The sequence below is a fragment of the Mastomys coucha genome, unplaced genomic scaffold (assembly GCF_008632895.1).
Source record: "Mastomys coucha isolate ucsf_1 unplaced genomic scaffold, UCSF_Mcou_1 pScaffold7, whole genome shotgun sequence".
Lineage (NCBI taxonomy): Eukaryota > Metazoa > Chordata > Mammalia > Rodentia > Muridae > Mastomys > Mastomys coucha.
In genome coordinates this window covers 57,375,454-57,394,772 of record NW_022196913.1, presented here as the reverse complement: position 1 = coordinate 57,394,772, position 19,319 = coordinate 57,375,454, and the positions used below count along the sequence as shown (strand labels likewise).

At 48.5% G+C, this 19,319-nt stretch overlaps 1 protein-coding gene across 2 annotated transcripts in view; it reads left to right on the top strand.

Annotated features, from left to right (window-relative positions):
• The window catches only part of Auh (AU RNA binding methylglutaconyl-CoA hydratase), a 103,503-nt gene that overhangs the window by 18,475 nt on the left and 65,709 nt on the right, over positions 1 to 19,319 (top strand). For both annotated transcript variants that reach the window (XM_031358048.1, XM_031358049.1), the window contains one exon: positions 16,723 to 16,809. In XM_031358048.1, coding sequence (XP_031213908.1) covers positions 16,723 to 16,809 — 87 coding nt within the window. The remainder of the gene's footprint in view (positions 1 to 16,722; positions 16,810 to 19,319) is intronic.

Genomic DNA, 19,319 nt, shown 5'->3' with positions numbered 1-19,319 from the left:
GGAAGCTCCATTTCTATGCTTGGCGGCCTGTGCGGCTAAACACGTCAGGACTGGGAGAACATCTTGGAGGGAAGGTTCACAGTGAAACTACGGTGGCTTCTGAGACCTTCACAGACAAGTCTTTGTCAGTATACGGTTTTATTCTCTTGAATGAGTCAGTCCTCAGGAGTGGGGTTACTTGTACAGCTGGGCCATCCACGCACAAGTTCTGAGTCAGATACCAGTTCACAAACAAGACAAGACCTCCAAACTAAGAAGCCATGAGTATGTGTGTGTGTGTGCATGAGAGTGTATGTGTGTGTATGTGTGCATGAGAAAGTGAGAGTGTGTGAGTGAGTGTGTATGTGTGTGTGTGTGAGTGTGTGAGTGAGTGAGTATGTATGTGTGTGTGTGTGTGTGTGTGTGTGAGAGAGAGAGAGAGAGAGAGAGAGAGAGAGAGAGAGAGAGAGAGAGAGAGCACGAGTGAGCGAGCACAAGCGAGAGGATGCCCTGGGTGCTGCTATGCATCCTGCCACACACGGCATCATGGCTTTATTCTGCATTTCTCTAATGAGTCTAAATGATTTGTCCTGTGCCTGTTTGTCACAGTGCCTATTCAGATATACTTTCTCCATTTATGTCCTGTCCTGTCCCATCCCCCAACTCCCAACTGCCACCTCCTCTTCATTTTCATTCACTGTCTCCTTCTGCCCTGCTCTACACCTCCTTCTCATTCACCCTTGCAGGCATGGTTTCTCTGTGTAGCTCAGGCTAGCCTTGAACTCATGAGAAGCTGCCTCAGCTTCTCAGAGTGCATGGGTTGTAAGTGTGCGCCACCATCCTCGGCTTCCATATTTTTATAGAATGCCCCCTTACTGAGTTGAGATTCCCTATCTCAGTTTGAACCAGCTATCTGCTCTTATCTGGCATGCTTTGCGAGCCTTTTCCACTCAGCAGCTTGCCTTTTCTTCTTTTGTTATGCTGAAGGCTGACATCCAGCTTTGTTTCTGGTTTGCACCCTTTTGATGGCTGCTCCAGAGTCCCAGCTCACAGAAGCCAGAAGTGACTCCCGACTCCTGGTGCTTTTCTCAGATCTGGGTCTAGGATGTATCCGCAGTTAGCTTGTGTGTATCTAGAGATATACAGTTGAACTGTTGGGGAAACAATAAAACACGCGCACAGTCTTTGCTTCAGTTCCCAGTATGGCGCTCATGAGCACATGGACGAGATGCCTCTTGTTTGCTTGAGAGGTGACCTCGGCAGGTCTCTGAATGGATTAGAGGGCCCTTCGTCTCCATCTTGTAGCAAGTGGATGGAGGCAGAGGCTAAGTTTAATCATTGAGGCACCTATGAAAGGATCCTCAAGAGATTCCTTCCCTTGGGGCTCATTCATGCTGTGAGGGCAGTGATGGATCTATGGCACCCCCAACCCCCACCCTCGTAGCCTCTGCTGACATGTTTCTGAGGTGTGCCTGCTCGGCTAGAGCAGAGTTGGATATTGCATGAGTTCTTTGAGTTGTTTCAGTGAATGAGTTGGGGCAGGGCTTTGAGGGAAACTCCACATTTATATCGTGGTTGGTCATAAGTATGAATTAATTGTTCTTAGGATTTATCTTGTGATTGGTTTTAAAGGGAGGGCCGTCTTGGCTAGACAGCCTGTGTGTCTTTGGGAGCTCCTTCTGTCAGAGTTAACTGATTTTTAGATACTGGCGTGGCCAGAGGACTAGAGAAATCGTGTGGGTCCCTTTGAGATAGCCATGTTGACCAGCTGTCCATGTGATAGGTAGTGTAGAGCCAACCGGGAGGCAGGCCTGTGAGGGGCTGTCTTGATTGGTTAAATTGAGGTGTGAAGGCCCACCATAAAGGAGGGGTTAGCACCAGCCACCGTTCTCTGCTTCCAGCCGTCTGAAGCTTCTCAAGGACTTCCCTGCTGTTAGAGCGCGCCCTCTAAAGAGTCACACAGACCTTTCTCCCTCAGATTGCTTTGTCGAGGTGTTTTATCACAGCCTCAGGAAAAGAAGCCAAGTTGCCCCCTGCATCTGGTGTAGGATTTAGTCTAGTGCACAGAAGCCAGAAAGTCACTCACTAAGGAAAAGTGAGGTTGCATAGGATAGGGCAGGTGGGAGTGTGGCTGAGGGTGTGGAGCCTGTCACTGTCCTGACAATGCCAGCCAGGTGTTCTTACCAGAGAGTCCTGGATCTTAGAGGTGTCAATGGAGATCTTCCCAGAGAGTCCTGGATCTTAGAGGTGTCAGTGGAGATCTTACCAGAGAGTCCTGGATCTTAGAGGTGTCAATGGAGATCTTACCAGAGAGTCCTGGATCTTAGACGTGTCAGTGGAGATCTTCCCAGAGAGAGAGTCCTGGATCTTAGAGGTGTCAGTGGAGATCCTACCAGAGAGTCCTGGATCTTAGAGGTGTCAATGGAGATCTTCCCAGAGAGTCCTGGATCTAGAGGTGTCAATGGAGATCTTACCAGAGAGAGAGTCCTGGATCTTAGAGGTGTCAATGGGAGATCTTAACCAGAGAGTCCTGGATCTTAGAGGTGTCAGTGGAGATCTTACCAGAGAGTCCTGGATCTTAGAGGTGCCAATGGAGATCTTCCCAGAGAGTCCTGGATCTAGAGGTGTCATTGGAGATCTTACCAGAGAGAGAGTCCTGGATCTTAGAGGTGCCAATGGAGATCTTCCCAGAGAGTCCTGGATCTAGAGGTGTCAATGGAGATCTTACTGTCTAGTGAGGAGGGTTAAGTCCTTGCCCATTGATGACTCTCCACTGGAGAGATGGAGAGAGTACCCACTCGCCGCCATCATCCCTGCCCATCCATTGGAATGGGTGGGGCTGGAAGTTCTTACCTTCTAATCCTGGCTTTACTCTCTAGTGACCAGTCCAGTGCTGAAGCTGTGCCCTGACCCAGGAGAGTCACATGATCCACATACCCACCCCTTGGTTAGGAAGGGCTGCTTTGAATAACAAAAGGTACCATGACTCAAGAGTTCAAAGTTCTGGGCTCTGTCCCAGAAACCTGGAATCAAAACCAGATACAACGTTCACTATACCACAGGCTGTTTTTATCTTTACTTGACTTATTTATTGCATGTGCATATGAAATTTTCTAGCAGCCATTTGTTTAAGTGACTTTTCTCCCACTGAATTATTGAGGGATTTTACTAAAGTCATCAGCTGCTGTGTACTGAGCCATCCTCTCTGCTCTGTTAATGAACATTGGTGCATGCATCTCTGTACTGCCTTAGTTACTCTGTTAGATCGGAAACATCGCATTAGTTTATCCTGATGCTATAACGAAACACCTGAGATTGTGGCATTGTATCCTTTGAAAGGAAACGAAGTTTATTTAGTTTTGAAAGCTGAAAGTCAGAGATCCGGCAGCACCTTCAGGTATGATGTCCAGTGAAGGCTCCTGGCTGCATCACCTGCTGGTGGGTGATACCATAGTGGCCCAAGCACACAGCAGTGACAGGAAACCAGAGAGCTGGTAAGAGCCACCGAGCTTGCCTGTCGGTTCACACCAGCTACTCTCCCTGAAACTCACTGGTTCCATGACAACTGTTTGTTTTTTGGAGGGCAGCACCCCTGGACCCCGAGTGCTCCGTTCTTCCTAGGCTCTTCTCACAAATGCCCAGCACCCCCAGGTACTACCACTCGGGACCTCACCTTCCCAGACATGAGCCCTGGGAGCGGTTAAAATGCCACATCCTAGCGGTTATTTAGCTGGATTTATTTTCAAGAGTCTCGTGTTTGATGCTGTTGTAGGTGGTGTTTCTTTTTAATTTCACTTCTGATTTTTTATTCCTAGCACATAGGCAGTCCACGGGCAGTCCACGGGCGGTCCACGGGCGGTCCACGGGCGGTCCATGCGGCTGGTTTCCTTGATGTCCTCACATTTTAGGTTTAGGAGCCTGTACTTGGAGAAAGCTCTTTGATCGTGTACTTAGATAGTTGCAGTATCTGCGAGTGAGCCGTGCTTCCAGCATCTTTGCCTTTCATGTTCACTTCACGTGTTGGACTTGGGAGCAGGTTGAGTCAACAGTGGTAAGACCTATCCTGGTCCTGCCTCATGTCCATGGAAGGCCACAGAAGGCATTGGGTCAGCACCAGCCAGCTCATGGCTGATGATGTCAAAAAGATTTTTCTAGACCTCCATTTCCTAGAGATTAAAATAAAAAAAACGAAACCACAAAACCTCATCAGCATGAGTTGTCTATCCTTTCTGCCAGTTAACATGTTAAGTTACTGATTGTCAGCTATTAAAGAACTTGGTATCCCTGACCACGCCCTCTTTTTGCATATAAGCAGCCTGCAAGTGTCTGATTTTCTAAAATAAGGAAGTCTTCAGTTAGCTCCACCAAGACAGTCACTCTCGTGACTGCTGGGTTCATGCTGGGCTCATAGGAACTCTTGACTTCTGGCTTCCTGGAAATGCGTCTATAGAATTTTTATTAATTCTTAGCAGGTTGGTAAATTTACCGAGGAAGCCAGCTGGCCTTTGGGCTTCCTTAGTGAGAAGATTTTAACTATGAGTTTAATGTTGTTAGCAGATGCAGCGCCAGTCCATTTGCCTCTTTCTTTTGGGACAAGTTTGTTAATTTATGATTTTTTTTTTAACTAGGAATCACATTTATTAGCATCAAGCTGCTCCCCTTGTCCCTTCTGTTTTTAGTGTCTGTGGAGTCCAAAGTTAGGTGTATCCACATTCAAACAGTTTTGTGTGGTATTTGAGGCCCCTGTGTGTAGTGCAGGTTGGGCTCCACCTCAGGACTGTCTTGTAGCCTCTTCCCTAGCGCCAGGCCTGCAGCATCACCTCTGCACTCAGCCTTTTGTCTTCTCTTTGTTGGTTTCCCACATGGGATCTTCACCTGTAGATCTGCCTGGCGGTTAACTTTCCATCCTCCTGCCTCAGCTTCCCAAGTGCTGAGATTACAGATGTGCACCACATGCTCAGTTTTTAAAAATTCTTTATAACTTTTATCTTTTTTTCTCTCTCTCTTTTAAAATACAAAATGATCGTTTCGCCTGTCCTATTAAAAGCTAGCTCTTCATTGCGCTGACTTATTTTTCTTCTTCTGTCTCAGTGTGCTTGGAACTCAGTCTTCCATTTCTCTCAGGCAGAAGCTCAGCTCTTACGTTTGATCTTCTGTGTAGTGTGACCTTTTCACGGTTATGCGCCTGCACTCTCTTCCTTTAAACATGCCAGGACTCCTGTCAGGTCCAAGGAAGTAATTGATTGGCTGTCATTAGCTTCTCACTCTGTTCCCACTTCAGCAGACCGACCGAAATACTGTCCTAGATTCTGTCCATACCGTTTTCTTAGCACATAGGAGATACCCGTTAGTGATGACCTTCCTGGCTTATCCTGCCTTCCGCCTGTGCCTTCTGCCTGGCCACTCAGCACTTTCCGCTGCACACAAGTGATTGATCTCAGAGCACCACGTCTGCCCGGTATCTCTGTCTGGGAGGCTAGCTGAGGGCTCAGACCTGCTGATGCGTCAGAACATACCACACACTAGGCCCACACAGTTCCACGTGTAAGAGGTTTTATTGAGAGGGAGAGGGGGTAGTAGGGGAAAGAGAGGAGGAGGAGAGAGAGAGAGATGGACCCTGTGTGTGTGTGTGTGTGTGTGTGTGAGTATACATGGGGAATGTAGTAGCCGCAGGTAAAGGTGGGAGGTGAGCCCAATGGATTCTGGGAATATGGTGGCTGTTGCCCTGGGAACAGGTCTATGAGACCCGCCCATGTGACACCACAGGCTTTGGAGGCCCTGATGCTAACACCTGCCATGCTATTGACTTGCTGCCTTTCCCTGGCACAGGAGGCTTGGATGCAAATCGCAGATCTCATGGTATGGAGATTATCCTGCTCCACTTACTGGCCTGTGGATGATAGAGTGTCCTTGTTAGATAGAGGAAGGGGGACTTTGAAGAACAAGAAATGATGCTGGGAGCCAGAAATCAGTCATGCAAGTCATGGGCTCAAGTCCACAGAGAGTCAGTCTCCAGACACTGGGAGGGTCATGGACCTTAGCCTACCCTGGTGCCTCCAGAACCACAGGCCTGCCTAGAGAGACTGAGGTGTGTCCCACTGTGATGGTGTGTGCATGCTTGGTCCAAGGAGTAGCACTGTTAGGAAGCGTTGTTGTCCTTGTTGGAATGGGTGTGTTACTGTGGGGATGGGCTTTAAGACCCTCGTCCTAGCTGCTGCTGCTGCTGCTGCTGCTGCTTCTTCTTCTTCTTCTTCTTCTTCTTCTTCTTCTTCTTCTTCTTCTTCTTCTTCTTCTTCTTCTTCTTCTTTTTTTTTTAAGATTTATTTATTTATTTTATGTGTATGACTACACTGTAGCTGTACAGATGGCCATGAGCCATCATGTGGCTGCTGGGAATTGAACTCAGGACTGCCCGCTCGCTCTGGGCCGCTCATGTAATTCACTGTAGCTGTCTTCAGACGCACCAGAAGTGGGTGTCAGATCTTATTACGGGTGTTTGTGAGCCACCATGTGGTTGCTGGGATCCGAACTCAGGACCTTCGGGAGAGCAGTCAGTGCTCTTACCCGCTGAGCCATCTCGCCAGCCCCTCGTCCTAGCTTCTTAGAAGCCATCCTTCTAGCAGCAGCCTTCAGATGAAGATGTAGAACTCTCAGCTCCTCCTGCACCATGCCTGCCTGGATGCTGCCATATTCCTGCCTTGATGATAATGGACTGAAGCTTTGAACCTGTAAGCCAGCCCCAAATAAATGTTGCCCTTATAAGAGTTGTCTTTGTCATGGTGTCTATTCACAGCAGTAAAACTAAGATACTCATCTAGAGACAATGGCAGATGTGTCTTGTCTGTGGTTACTTTCCTACCAATAGCAGGGCAGCTGACACCAAGCATGTCAGGTTTCATTGCCCTGGCCACACCCTCTCCTGCCCTGTGTCCTGCCATTGTCCTCCTCTGTCACCATTGCCCCACAGCCCTTATTCTCCACCAGGCAAAACTCTTCCCAGACTCAGTACACTCAGTGCTTGGAGTAGGCTTGCTGCAGATCTTCTGGCCTCTGTAGCTTTAATTTATTCAAACCCTATTTTTAATGATGGTTCTTAAATGCTTTAACCTCCCTTGTAGCGCACCTCCCACAAGTGGTAGTGGAAAAGAAAGGATATGGGTGGAAATGGACCTGTTTAGAAAGGTTCTTTGGAGCAGCTCCCATCTGTTCACAGGTTAGCAGGCAGCAGCAGCTTGATCCACTTGCAAATACTTCCTAGATACACCAGCAGTCCAGTCCAGTTCAGTAGAGTCGGGTTTGCAACAGTGGTAACATGACCTAGCAGAGGTAGCCAGACCTCAGTCTTGGATTGAGGCAGCAGAGGGACCAGGAAGGGACACCGGGAGAAGTTCTCAGCTGTGCCTCTCTCAAGGAAGTGAAGATCAGCAAAGACGTGAGACCCATAAGCCTTGTTCAGCTAGCTGTGCCAGCAAACCAAGCTTTGTCTCCATCATGTCTTGGAGTCCTATTTATACCCTTTAAGCATCACGTGTCCTCCATGTGCCTTGCCTCAGCATGTGCATCCAATCAGTACGAGTCGAAGTGGCATGAAACTGCAGCACACCACCAGAAGTTTTTTTCATGTGTTTCTCTTTAAGGAGTCTCTATAAATGTAGCTAAGCTACGCAATGTAAGGTGGACCAATACATGCATGTTGTTAGCAAAGAATCGTTCATCACGTCTCCTTTCATGTGCTTGCTTTAGCAGAATATCCTCTCTCCTATGAACTCATGAAACGTTCCTCCATGAGTCGGCCTTAGCCTTTCACACCTGTGTCCACTTTAATGGAAGGTTCCTTCATGTGTTTGCCCCAGCAAAACACCATGCAACCGACTTCCCAAAGGACCCTTAAATCTCTCCTTCAGTCCTCAGTGGTGTTCCCCATTCACCTAGCCATTCATTTTCCTTCTGAAAAAGTTCAGCACTGCTGGAGAGCTGGCTCAGAAGTTAAGAACACTTGCACTGCAGGTTGCAGAGGACCTGAGTTTGTTTCCCAGCACTCACGCCAGCCTGTAGGTCCCTGGAAGCATACACTTACCTCACACACACACCTACCATAGTTGAAAATAATTAAAAGTAAGTCCATCTTACTGTTGGAGGCTGGCCTCTCACTGAAGCCGGAGCACGTTCATTCGGCTAAGGTGGTCGGCTACTGAGCTTCAGGGATCCTCCTGGTGCTCCCACCTCAGACCCTTGTGCTTGCATAGCAGCTGCCTGCCCAGCCGCACATCGTTCTCGTCCACAGCCTGTCAGTAGCTTGTTTGTAACATGGGGGATGTAGAATGGAGAGGGCATAATACTGAGACATACAGGTCCCTAAAGGTACCGTTTTGAAATTATGTGGGATATTTCCCCTCTAAAGTGCTTGTGTTGCATCCTAGGTTTAGGCTTCCTTATTGTATCTTACCTGGACTATATAAATATCAACATGGTTTCAGAAGTTAGAACTGCCGAGGGGGCACCTTAGGAAAGTCTGTGCCCTCACTGCGGCACTTTCCTTACGTCAGGTGGTAGTATTCTCTGGAAACCGTTTCATGTGAAATCGGGGTGAGTGGGACTCTCTCCGGAGTAGTCCTCGTCAGCGTGCATGTGGGTGGAATCCTTCACCCCATGAGGAAGGGGACCCTGAAGTAGGACAGCAGGCTTTGGGTGCCGGCCAGGAGCAGGCGTTGAAGAAAACTGAAGTGAGTTCTGGTGGAATCCTGCAGCACAACTGCCCTTCGCTCCAGCTGGGGGCTGTCTCAAGATTTTGTTAGCCAGTTTTTTAATTGGAAATTTGATGCTTAATTAGCATTCAGGGAGTGTTTGTCCTGGAGGAGATTCAGGGGGCTTGATCTCTAGAAGTGTTGCTGGGGCCTGGTAAGCCACCCAGCCCTGCTGCTGGGGCCTGGTAAGCCACCCAGCCCTGTTGCTGGGGCCTGGGAAGCCACCCAGCCCTGCTGCTGGGGCCTGGGAAGCCACCCAGCCCTGTTGCTGGGGCCTGGGAAGCCACCCAGCCCTGCTGCTGGGGCCTGGGAAGCCACCCAGCCCTTCTGCTCTGCTGAACATCACTCCTTAGCTTTACCTTCCCACTCGCTCTCCATTCAGTGTCTAGAAATTTCCTGTGATAACTAGCCTAGTCTTCAGGCCTCTGGTGATCAAGGTCACATCCCTCCCCGCTTTTTGTGAGCATTACGGTAGTTTATGTGGCAGAAAGTTTCCTGTAAAAATGTGTATCATAGTAAGGCAGGCCTTTGGGGAGCAGACGTGGATCTCTCTGCTAAAAGGCCATCATCCTAACACTCGGTGTTCCTGGGGATGGGGATTTGTTTAGCTCAGTGGTAGAGTGCTTGACTAGCAAGTGCAAGGCCCTGGGGTTGAACTCAGCTGCAGGAAGAAAAGACAAACGAGGTAGCATTTGGCCTTTTCTCCTGTGGCCACTGTCCCAGCGTTTTCTGTTGCTCATTAGTGCCGTCTCCCGACACCCGTTGTGTACAAGATTCCTGAAGAAAGTCCCTCAGTGTTCTTGGAGATTATACCAACATTTAATGTCAGTGACAACCTCTTGTCCAAAAATGTCTTTGGCCTGGGAGGGTGGGCGGCCTTTGCTCATGGCAGCTCCTGGGCAGGCTCAGGTGAGGCTGTGGAGGAGGGGCAGCCGTGAGCACAGGTCATATGCACAGAACGGAGAAGCACTGGAGTAGAAGCAGGTTATCATTGTTTATTTCTCCTCTGGATGGTGATGAACTCGAAGCATCCTGCAGCAGAAAAATCCTCACAGGTGATCAGCAGTATGGCCGTCCATTGCCAGAAGCCAGTGACTCTGGAGTCTGTCTGAAACACCTTCACAGTAGCCAGCTTTGCGTGTGGCTGGACCCTGAGGCTGAGCTGGGTTAGCTAACCAGAGCCTATCCAGAGGGGCCTTGGGGGTTGGGTGCCACGTTCACATTTGTAGACAGGGGTTAGTAAAGAACAAAAGTAAGGAAATGGGGTGTCTGAGGAGGATGCGGTGGGAAGAAGGCAGCTTGGAGGTTCTTACTCGAAACTTTGTGCTTTAGGGCCCAGCTTGGGGGCTGGGGCATGGCAGGCTTGGTGGAGTGCTTGTTTGCCAGGCACAAAGCTTAGCTTTCAGTCTTGTGGGGCATTCCTATAAGTCCAGGGCTTGGGAGGTGGAGATAGGAGGTCATCCTTGGGACACAGCACATCAGAGGCCAGCCTGGGCTACATGAGACACTGTCTCAAAAGCTCAGAAGGAAGCCTGTCTTGGGTATGAAGCTCATGCAATGTTGGGAAGGGGCCTGGTGACTCTAGGAAGTTTCTGGGCCTTATAAATGGCGTTTACTTCCTTGGTCTCAATAGCCCCCTCTCCCCACCCCTTCCAGGAGGGGCAGTTTCAATTCTGTTGCCAAGTAATAGGAAGGTGTGACTTCTGTGCAGTCTTTCCTAAAACTTCCAGGTTTCTCAGTAGGGTACAGGATTGAGGCGTTCCTTTCTGAGTTTCCCCTCTTGACAAAGGACGGTCAGTTCCAGTCTGTCCTTCACTTCAAGGAGAGGGAAAGCCCTTGAGTTACCTTTGAGAGGGGCCTATAGAAGTATGGTATTGGACACTTCACTGGGATCCTTATTGTGGTGATTTCTAGTTTTTCTTTTTTTTTCTTTTCTTTCTTTTTTTTTCCTTCAGCGCCACTTCCAGGCTGTTGAGTGGAGTGGATGCGGGCTGTCAGCTCTTTCTTGATTGCTATGTGATTATTTCCCCCAGCAGTCAGTTGAGTGACCCCGCTGTAATAAAACTCCTTCCTGCTTACTGTGGAATGTTTTTCTCAGCATGAGTCAAATTGAAAGCAAACCCTCCCCGATTCTAATGAGAAATGGTTTCCATACAAGGATACATGAGCTAGTGAGACCATGGAAGATGGGGAATCATGGGAAGATGGGAGCCGGTCCTGAACGAGATACATTTAAAATACAATTTTACACTTCGTCCTTAATAGCTATTAGGTCTGTAGTTTATGTATGATGTGGTCAGCTGTACTAATAGTGCTGGCAATGAAATTCAATCAGGAACAACTCATCTTATTTAAAGCTACAGGGAATTTAATAACACTTTAGTACTTGTTTACTGGCAAAAAAAAAAAAAAAAAAAAAAAAAAAAAAGTGAGCGGTTATGAGTGAAGGCTTTCAAGCACGAAGCCTGATCATGTCAGGACAGTTTGAAGCTGCTGTGGTGTGACTGTGCTCTGTGGGTACTCAGGCTGGTGACTGTGCCACTGTGCTGGTGGCAGCTCCGCAGGGGGAATGCCTCTCTCCAGTCCCTGAGTGAGCCTGAGGGCAGGCTCTTAGCAGAGAGGCCCTGCCTGCATCACCCTCACACTTCCTGTAGGGACAGCGGGCACCACATCACAGCAGGCCCCTGTCATCTCATTGCCTTCTGCCCTATTCTCTCTGTTTCTTGATACAGGAAATAGATGTATCGGTGACTGAAAGAGGGCTGTTAAAAGTCTGCCAGCTATGATGGAGCTTTGTCACTTTCTTCCTGATGACGTATTTTGGGGCTTTCTTACTATGTGAATCAGCAACTTGGAGTTCTGTGGACTTCTGGAAGTGTGTGTGTGTGTGTGTGTGTGTGTGTGTGTGTGTGTGTGAGAGAGAGAGAGAGAGAGAGAGAGAGAGAGAGAGAGAGAGAGAGAGAACGAACACAAACTGATATGCATGTGCCGGTGTGTGTGGAGGTCGAAGAACTACTCCCAAAGGTCACTTCTTTGCCTCCACGTGGGATCTAGGATAGAACTTGGGTTGTCATGCTTGCCCAGCAAGCACTTTTACCCACAGACTGCTAGATCGTTGTGTCACAGAGCAGTGACCTTGGCTCTGTGTGCGTTTTACCTTTTACTTTAGCCATTCTTTGTCCTTATCTATTTTTTTAAAGAAGCCACCTTGAAAGCAATGTAAAGTTAGATCAAGCGTGGGTGGAAACTGGAGGTGAAGTTTGCTGTTGGTGACGTTGCTGACCTGGCTGCACAGCTTCAGGGCTTAATCATGAAGGCAGTAGCAAGGCTTGAAAAGATGCCCATTTGGGAAGACGTTCTACTGTGGGTGAACGCTGTAAGGAGAACCCGGCAGGCAGGGCTCAGTGAATGAGGGGGAACGTCAGTGTGTCTGTAAGCAGGGACACAGTCACGAGCATCACCACACACTGCGGGTCAGCCTGGTCTACACAGCGAGTCCCTGGCCAGCCAGTGCTACACTTCAAGACCCTTTCCCTAAAAAGAAACCCTGACCATGAGCAGCTGCCATTTTGATGAGTTTGTGGCCATAGGTGCTCAGCAAGGTCGAAGGTGGGAAGAGTCCGACTTGCTGAAGGTTCAGGTGGTTTTAAGCAGTCATCATGTAATGTCAAGTGGGGCCACACACGGGGGCTGGGGGACTGGGTGGGATTAGCTAGTGCAGGCGAGAGGGAGGAAGGTGAGCAGTCTCGGCTGTAAGTATCCAGGGAAGAAGCTGCAATCGTTCGTCTTTGCTGCACTGGTCAGTTGTTGCCGTTCCTCATGAACGTCATCCTGTGGGTGGGTCCAAAGTCTTTGGGTCCTCAACATTGGCCACAGTATGTCAACAAAGCTGATTCTGTCAGGACTGCACTCAGACTGGGCGCTCTCCACTCTCTGCATTGAGACTCCACGCCCTTGCTTGCTTAATGACCTGCTACAGAGCTGACCGTAGCTTTCTTATACACCAGGAAATTAAAACCACCCAAGCAGTTTGCTTTGTATGGCAGTCTCTGCACTAAAGTGGTCTGACAAAGAACCCAGAGTGTCTGAGGTAGAATGGTGGCAGCTGCCTTAGCCAGCCTCTGTCACTGTGACAGATCCTGAGATCAGCAGTTTGTGAAGAGAAAGAATTGTTCTGGCCCAGAGCTTTGGAAGTTTTCAGTACATGACTGGTTGACTTAGTTGGGTTGGGCAATGGGCAGGCAGCAGGAACATGTGGGCAGAGCATTCAATCACTTCTCAGCCAGGAAGGGTTTCCTTTCAATGAGAGATCCCCCTGGCACCTCCTGGGGATGAAGCCTCCTAGTGTGTATCCCTGGAAAACTCCACAAGAGCGAGGGAATGTTAACCCTCTCACCCCCAAAGCACTGCTGTTAGGTGATATTCTTATTCATGAACTTGAGTTAATAACCCATTCTATAGTGGTGACGTGTTTCAGAATGTCACATCATACAAGATAAATATGTATAGTTTTATCAATCTGAGATCAATTAGTTAATGCTGCAAATAAGAATACAGCTTAGGATATAAAGCATGCACAGGGTTATGTGGGTTGGCAGGTTCGTTCGTGACTATACCATGAGGATGGGTGTGTGCTCCAGTCAGGGCTGCCTGAACCATTGCAGTGCCTACGTTGGGCAGCGTGTGCTCAGAGTTGGTCTCAAAACATCTTTGGATGCCTGATAAATCTTCATAATAAATTTTTCCATGAAGAATTACAATGTAGTGATGAGGAAGATGTTCCCAGGATAAAGATGGTTAAATTAGTTCCTATGTTGGTTAAAGGAGGGATGGGAGACCCAGTTCAGCTGTGAGGTGTTCCTTGGTTCTTTTGGCTGGTTTATGATTTTTTAGTTGCTGGAGCTATGCTCGTTCAAGTCTTTGTTTTGCAGCTTCCCCAGCCTTTCTAGAACTGAGGAGAGTTAGGGGCCAGCTCTGGTTTGTGACTTGGCCAAAGGGAATGTTGTGCTTGCTTTGATCTTTGGTCCAGGTCACTAGAACTTTCTTTGTATGTTCAGTAAAGCATTTTGCTTTTCCATGTCTCAACTAACTTCTTTATACTTGTAGCTGGGGCTGACTGATGCAGAAAAGCCAGCTTTCTGCCTATCTTGGCATTCGGTATGGCTTGCCCACTAACATTAATCATTTCTGGTCTCTTAAAAACATTTAATTTTATTTTATGAGTGTTTTGTTTTTACCTGCAGATATGTATGTGTACTGCAAGCATACCTGGTGCCCACAGAGGCTAGGAGATAGTACTGGATTCCATGGAACTAGAGTTATGAGCCAGAGGTGGTGAGCCAGCATTTAAGAAGAGTAATAAGTGCTCTTACTTGTTGAGCCATCTCCCAAGCCTGGCTTTTGGTATAAGTTTGGGAGGTTTGTGTCTCATCTCTTTGCTAGAACATTTAGAGGCTCCAGTATACCTAATCGGTCTCCTCTCAGAATTGCATCTAGATAAGTTCTCTGTCTTACCTGAGCATGATTCATGATAGCACAAAATGGTTATAATAGAAGCATCAAAGCTCATTGCTTTTTAAATGTGTGTGTGTGTGTGTGTGTGTGTGTGTGTGCGCGCGCATGCGAGACCGAGCAGGGGACAACCTTCAGTGTCATTCCTTGGCCAGTGTCTATCTTACTTTTTGAGACAGGGCTTCTCCCTGGCCTGAACTAGCATTAGCAGACTCAACTGGCCAGTGAGCCCCAGGGATCTGCCTGCCTCTGCCTACACAGTGGCTTATAACCATATACACACCACTCTCAAAAACAAGATCCTGGGTCCTGGGGCTCAAACTCAGGTTTTCAAGCTTGCTGCAAGCACTGTACTGACTGAGCTGAGCTGTCTCCCCAGCCTTTGCTTTTTTTCAGGCTGTGTTTGGGTGTAGGAGCGGCCGCTAGTGGGATTGTTGTATTGTGTGATGCTCCTCGTGAGGCCCTGCCATACACTTTCTATATGGGTTTGTTATGTACATTTTCACTGATAGAGTTCAAGGGCTCACTCTTCTCCATAACCCTCTTGCTCATTTATTGTGAGGCTGGGTCTTCCATGCTACTCGGACTAGCCTTGAACTCCCGATCCCCGGTTTTAGAGTGCTTGAGACAGACGGGCACTCATTTGTCTTTTCCGAGGTGGTCTTGGTGATCTCATGTTGTTGCCTACTTGTATGTTGTCCTTTACCCTCCCCTCCCCCAATAACAACGACAGCCTGAGATGACTCGGTGGGTGACTTGCATGCTGCACAAGCATTTTATGTTGGATCCTTGGCATCCTTGGGAAAAGCTGAGCGTGGAGATGGCGCTGCAGTTTTAGTCCTGGGGATGTGGAGACAGGAGGATGCCCGGAGCCCACTGCCATCCACTCCATCCCATCCGTGAGTTCTAAGTTAGATGAGAGATCCTATCACACAATAGAAGATGGGATGCGCCAGGGAGACACCCATGGTCAGTCTCTGACCTTCACGGGTACATGCTCAGGTGGCCCTCCCACACTGGACACACTCATTGCTCCCCTGCTTCTGTCCTCACGCACACATAAGAAAGAAAAGAAGAGCTCTCTATTCCCGTCCTTTGCCAGCCGGCTCTTCTTTTGCTCTTGGGTTGGGTTTTTGTGTGCTCATGGCTCTGGGGCAGGTGTGACCGACTGACACATGCTTTCTTGCATTCTATAGGTTGTCCTTTGCTCTTCTGACGGTTGTCTTGGCTGCCCGGAGTTCTTCAGTTGGATGTCATCCCATGCGTTTTCTTTTGCTTTGTAACTGGTTGCCATGCGGAGTATCTTTCTGTATATGTTGTTCCTTCAGCAGATCCATCTGCATTTATACTCCTGATTGTTTTACTTAAGTCCCTTTCGGAAGAGCACGTCCTAGCTCTGTTGCCGTCTGCTGGTGCTGTTTAACTGCCTCCTGTTTCTCGGTGTCCTTTTGCTGCACTGCACACTGTTGCCTGCATACAGTCTGTCTGAGATCTCAGTAGCATGTGCCTGAGAGCTGCTGGATTAGAGGCCTGCGCTGGGCTAGTTCTAATCTTCCCTAGGGAGGTGTGTGTGTGTGTGTGTGTGTGTGTGTGTGTGTGTGTGCTTAGCATCCCCTGGGTGCTCTGCATAGTCATAGTCTATAGTGAATTAAGGAAGGAAGTGTGTGTGTGTGTGTGTGTGTGTGTGTGTGTGTGTGTGCTTAGCATCCCCCGGGTGCTCTGCATAGTCATAGTCTATAGTGAATTAAGGAGGGAAGTGTGTGTGTGTGTGTGTGTGTGTGTGTGTGTGTGTGCTTAGCATCCCCTGGGTGCTATGCATAGTCAGTCTACAGTGAATTAAGGAGAGAGGACCAGCCATGTCAGTGCCTCTGTGCTTAGTTTGTTTGTTTCAATGGGACAGCTTTTGGTGAAACCCTGTCTTGAACTCAGAGTGAGTGACCCTTTAAGGAACTCAAGCATGTTTTTCTCTGCTCTAAGCCTAGCATTGTGTGATAAAGTCATAATTCCGACCTCATCCCTTGGCTTTAAGCCAGCACTTCTCAGGTTGGACTTGCAGTTACCATGGTGACTTCCTTGTACTTGACCATTTTCACCTCTTTGGCCATTATATCCCCCAGCCCACAGCGGAGGTGGGAAGATCTCCAGTGCTCCTGCAGGATGCAGGTGCCAGCACCAGTCTGAAGCCATCTGTGACAGCATTGTTGTGTTTGTAACTTTTTAGTGAATAAATGAGTCCGTGAGTTCTTCTAGAGCAACAGTGGTCAGCAGGTTTGACAGGGTCTTCCTCTGAGCGTGGGGGCTGCCGGGAAGAGAAAGCTGTAGGATGCTGCTGCGGACCACATGGTCAGCACGGACAAACAGGCCTTTCCTCCTTTCCCACGGTCACGTCACCAGTGGGAGGAAATGCAGCATGTAAATTCAGTGGGCCTTCACACAGCTTTATGATCCTGCGTATGTCACAATCTCATTTGAATACAATGTCTTGCAGGTGCTGACCTTAAGGAAAGAGCCAAGATGCATTCCAGTGAAGTCGGCCCCTTTGTCTCCAAGATCCGAGCAGTGATCAATGACATTGGTAAGCACAGCCATGTTGACCTCCACATGCTGAGGATGGGCTTTATGTCATGGTTGTCTTCGTGTGCTGTGGTCAAATTCATTGCTAGATCGTCATGAACTGTGGTTGCCTGAGCACGCAAAGCATTTGATTTGAAAAGACGTGTGAGATATGTCAGGTAAGATGGCTCGGTTGGTGAGGTGCCATGCAAGGGTGATCCCCCAGAACACATGTGAAAAGCTGGATGCAGTGGTGGTGCACACCTATGATTGCAGCCCCAGGGAGCTGGGAGCAGCCAGCCCAGCCTGATTGGCAGCTCGGGCTCAGTCACAGACTGACTCAGAGACTAAGGGTGAGAGTGATTGAGGAAGATACTGTGCCTCTGCACGCATGAACCCCTGCACACATGTACACACACACACTCACACACACACACACACACACATGAACCCCTGCACACATGTACACACACACATGAACCCCTGCACACATGTACACACACACACACATGAACCCCTGCACACATGTACACATACACACATGAACCCCTGCACACATGTACACACACACACACATGAACCCCTGCAAACATGTACACACACACACACTCACACACACACACACACACACACACACATGAACCCCTGCACACATGTACACACACACACTCACACACACACACACTCACACACACACACACATGAACCCCTGCACACATGTACACACACACATGAACCTCTGCACACATGTACACACACACACATGAACCCCTGCACACATGTACACACACACACATGAACCCCTGCACACATGTACACACACACACGAACACCTGCACACATGTACACACACACACATGAACCCCTGCACACATGTACACACACATGTACTCCTACACACATGTACACATACACACACACACATGAACCCCTGCACACATGTACACACACACATGTACCCCTGCACACATGTACACACACACATGAACCCCTGCACACATGTACACACACACACACACACACTTCCTCTTTTCTCTCCTCTCTTAAATTTTTAACCAGTAGATTATTATATTCAAGATTGATTATTATTGTAATCAAGAGTTAAGCAAGGAGGTGCAGACCTGTAGTGTCGACACGCAGTGGCTGGATGAGGCAGGAGGATTGCAGGTGGGGCAGCCCAGGTTACAGAGTGAAGTTGAGGCCAGACCGCCAAACCTCTACCTCAGAACAACAAAACAAAAGAAAAACCCCAATAACTGAAGGAAGATGGGCAATGTGCCAGCATGGCTCCGGTCAACACTGTAAGATGAAGAATACTGTCTGTTACTGCTCCTAACACTTCTCTCTCCACAGAACATAAAGTACGCAGTGACAGGTCTGACAGGGCTAGCAAGATTAACATTGCTCATGTTTCCCTCACTCTGCTGTGAATCCAGAAGGACAAAAACTGATAAATTATTTTAACTTTAGGGATCCTAACAACATGGCTGTGGAGTTTGGTTTAACAGACTCAACCCTAAACCTGAGAGTACACATTATTCTTACAGGATCTTTGTAACAATGTGCTGAGTCAGAGTCTAAAGTTGGTTAAATTTTCACAAAATTGATACACAGAGGCGTTGTTCTTGGTTCACAGTACAGGTGATTTAAGGGTGGTTTCCACTGGGGAAGTGAAATTGAATTCACAACACTAGGCAGTTAAAATAAAATCCTACGTGTGCTTAGTATAGTGAGGAAAATATCTGAGAAGTGTCAGCATGTGTTCATGGAACAGCTGAGCGAATGGGGGTGGGAGGAGCTCAGCTAAAACGGTGACGCTGTCTCCTGAGCTCAGAAGCAAGTCAGGAGGGGCCATGGCTGCCTCTGTCAACGTCTTTTAGAGTCTGCCCTCTGGAAAAGGAGGGGACAGAAACAAAGACTGAAAAAGATCAACTCCTTAAAAAAAAAGTAGAACATCGCGGTAAGCCAGCTAGGCATGGGGCTTGTGTTGCAAATGGCCAAGCTGTTTCCCTATGTCAACAACAGGCAGAAGCCGGCACAGAAAGATCCTTTTGACCCTGGAAGAAATAGTGTATCTAGGAGCACAGTCAACATGCAGAGGTGAAACTGTCTTGTAAGATAGGGGCGTGTGTATCCCCTTTAAGTAGGGTTCAGGTTGAAAAGGCGATTCTCATAAAGTCAGGTGTCCTCGAGCTTTAGGTCTCGGCTTTGATCTGGGTGAGGGACATACATAGCCAGAGCCACCAACAGAAAGGGGCGAGAAGCCTCGAGCTTTAGGTCTCGGCTTTGATCTGGGTGAGGGACATACATAGCCAGAGCCACCAACAGAAAGGGGCGAGAAGCCTCGAGCTTTAGGTCTCGGCTTTGATCTGGGTGAGGGACATACACAGCCAGAGCCACCAACAGAAAGGGGCGAGAAGCCTCGAGCTTTAGGTCTCGGCTTTGATCTGGGTGAGGGACATACACAGCCAGAGCCACCAACAGAAAGGGGCGAGAAGCCTTGCTGCAGCCACGACGCAGGCTTTATTTAGT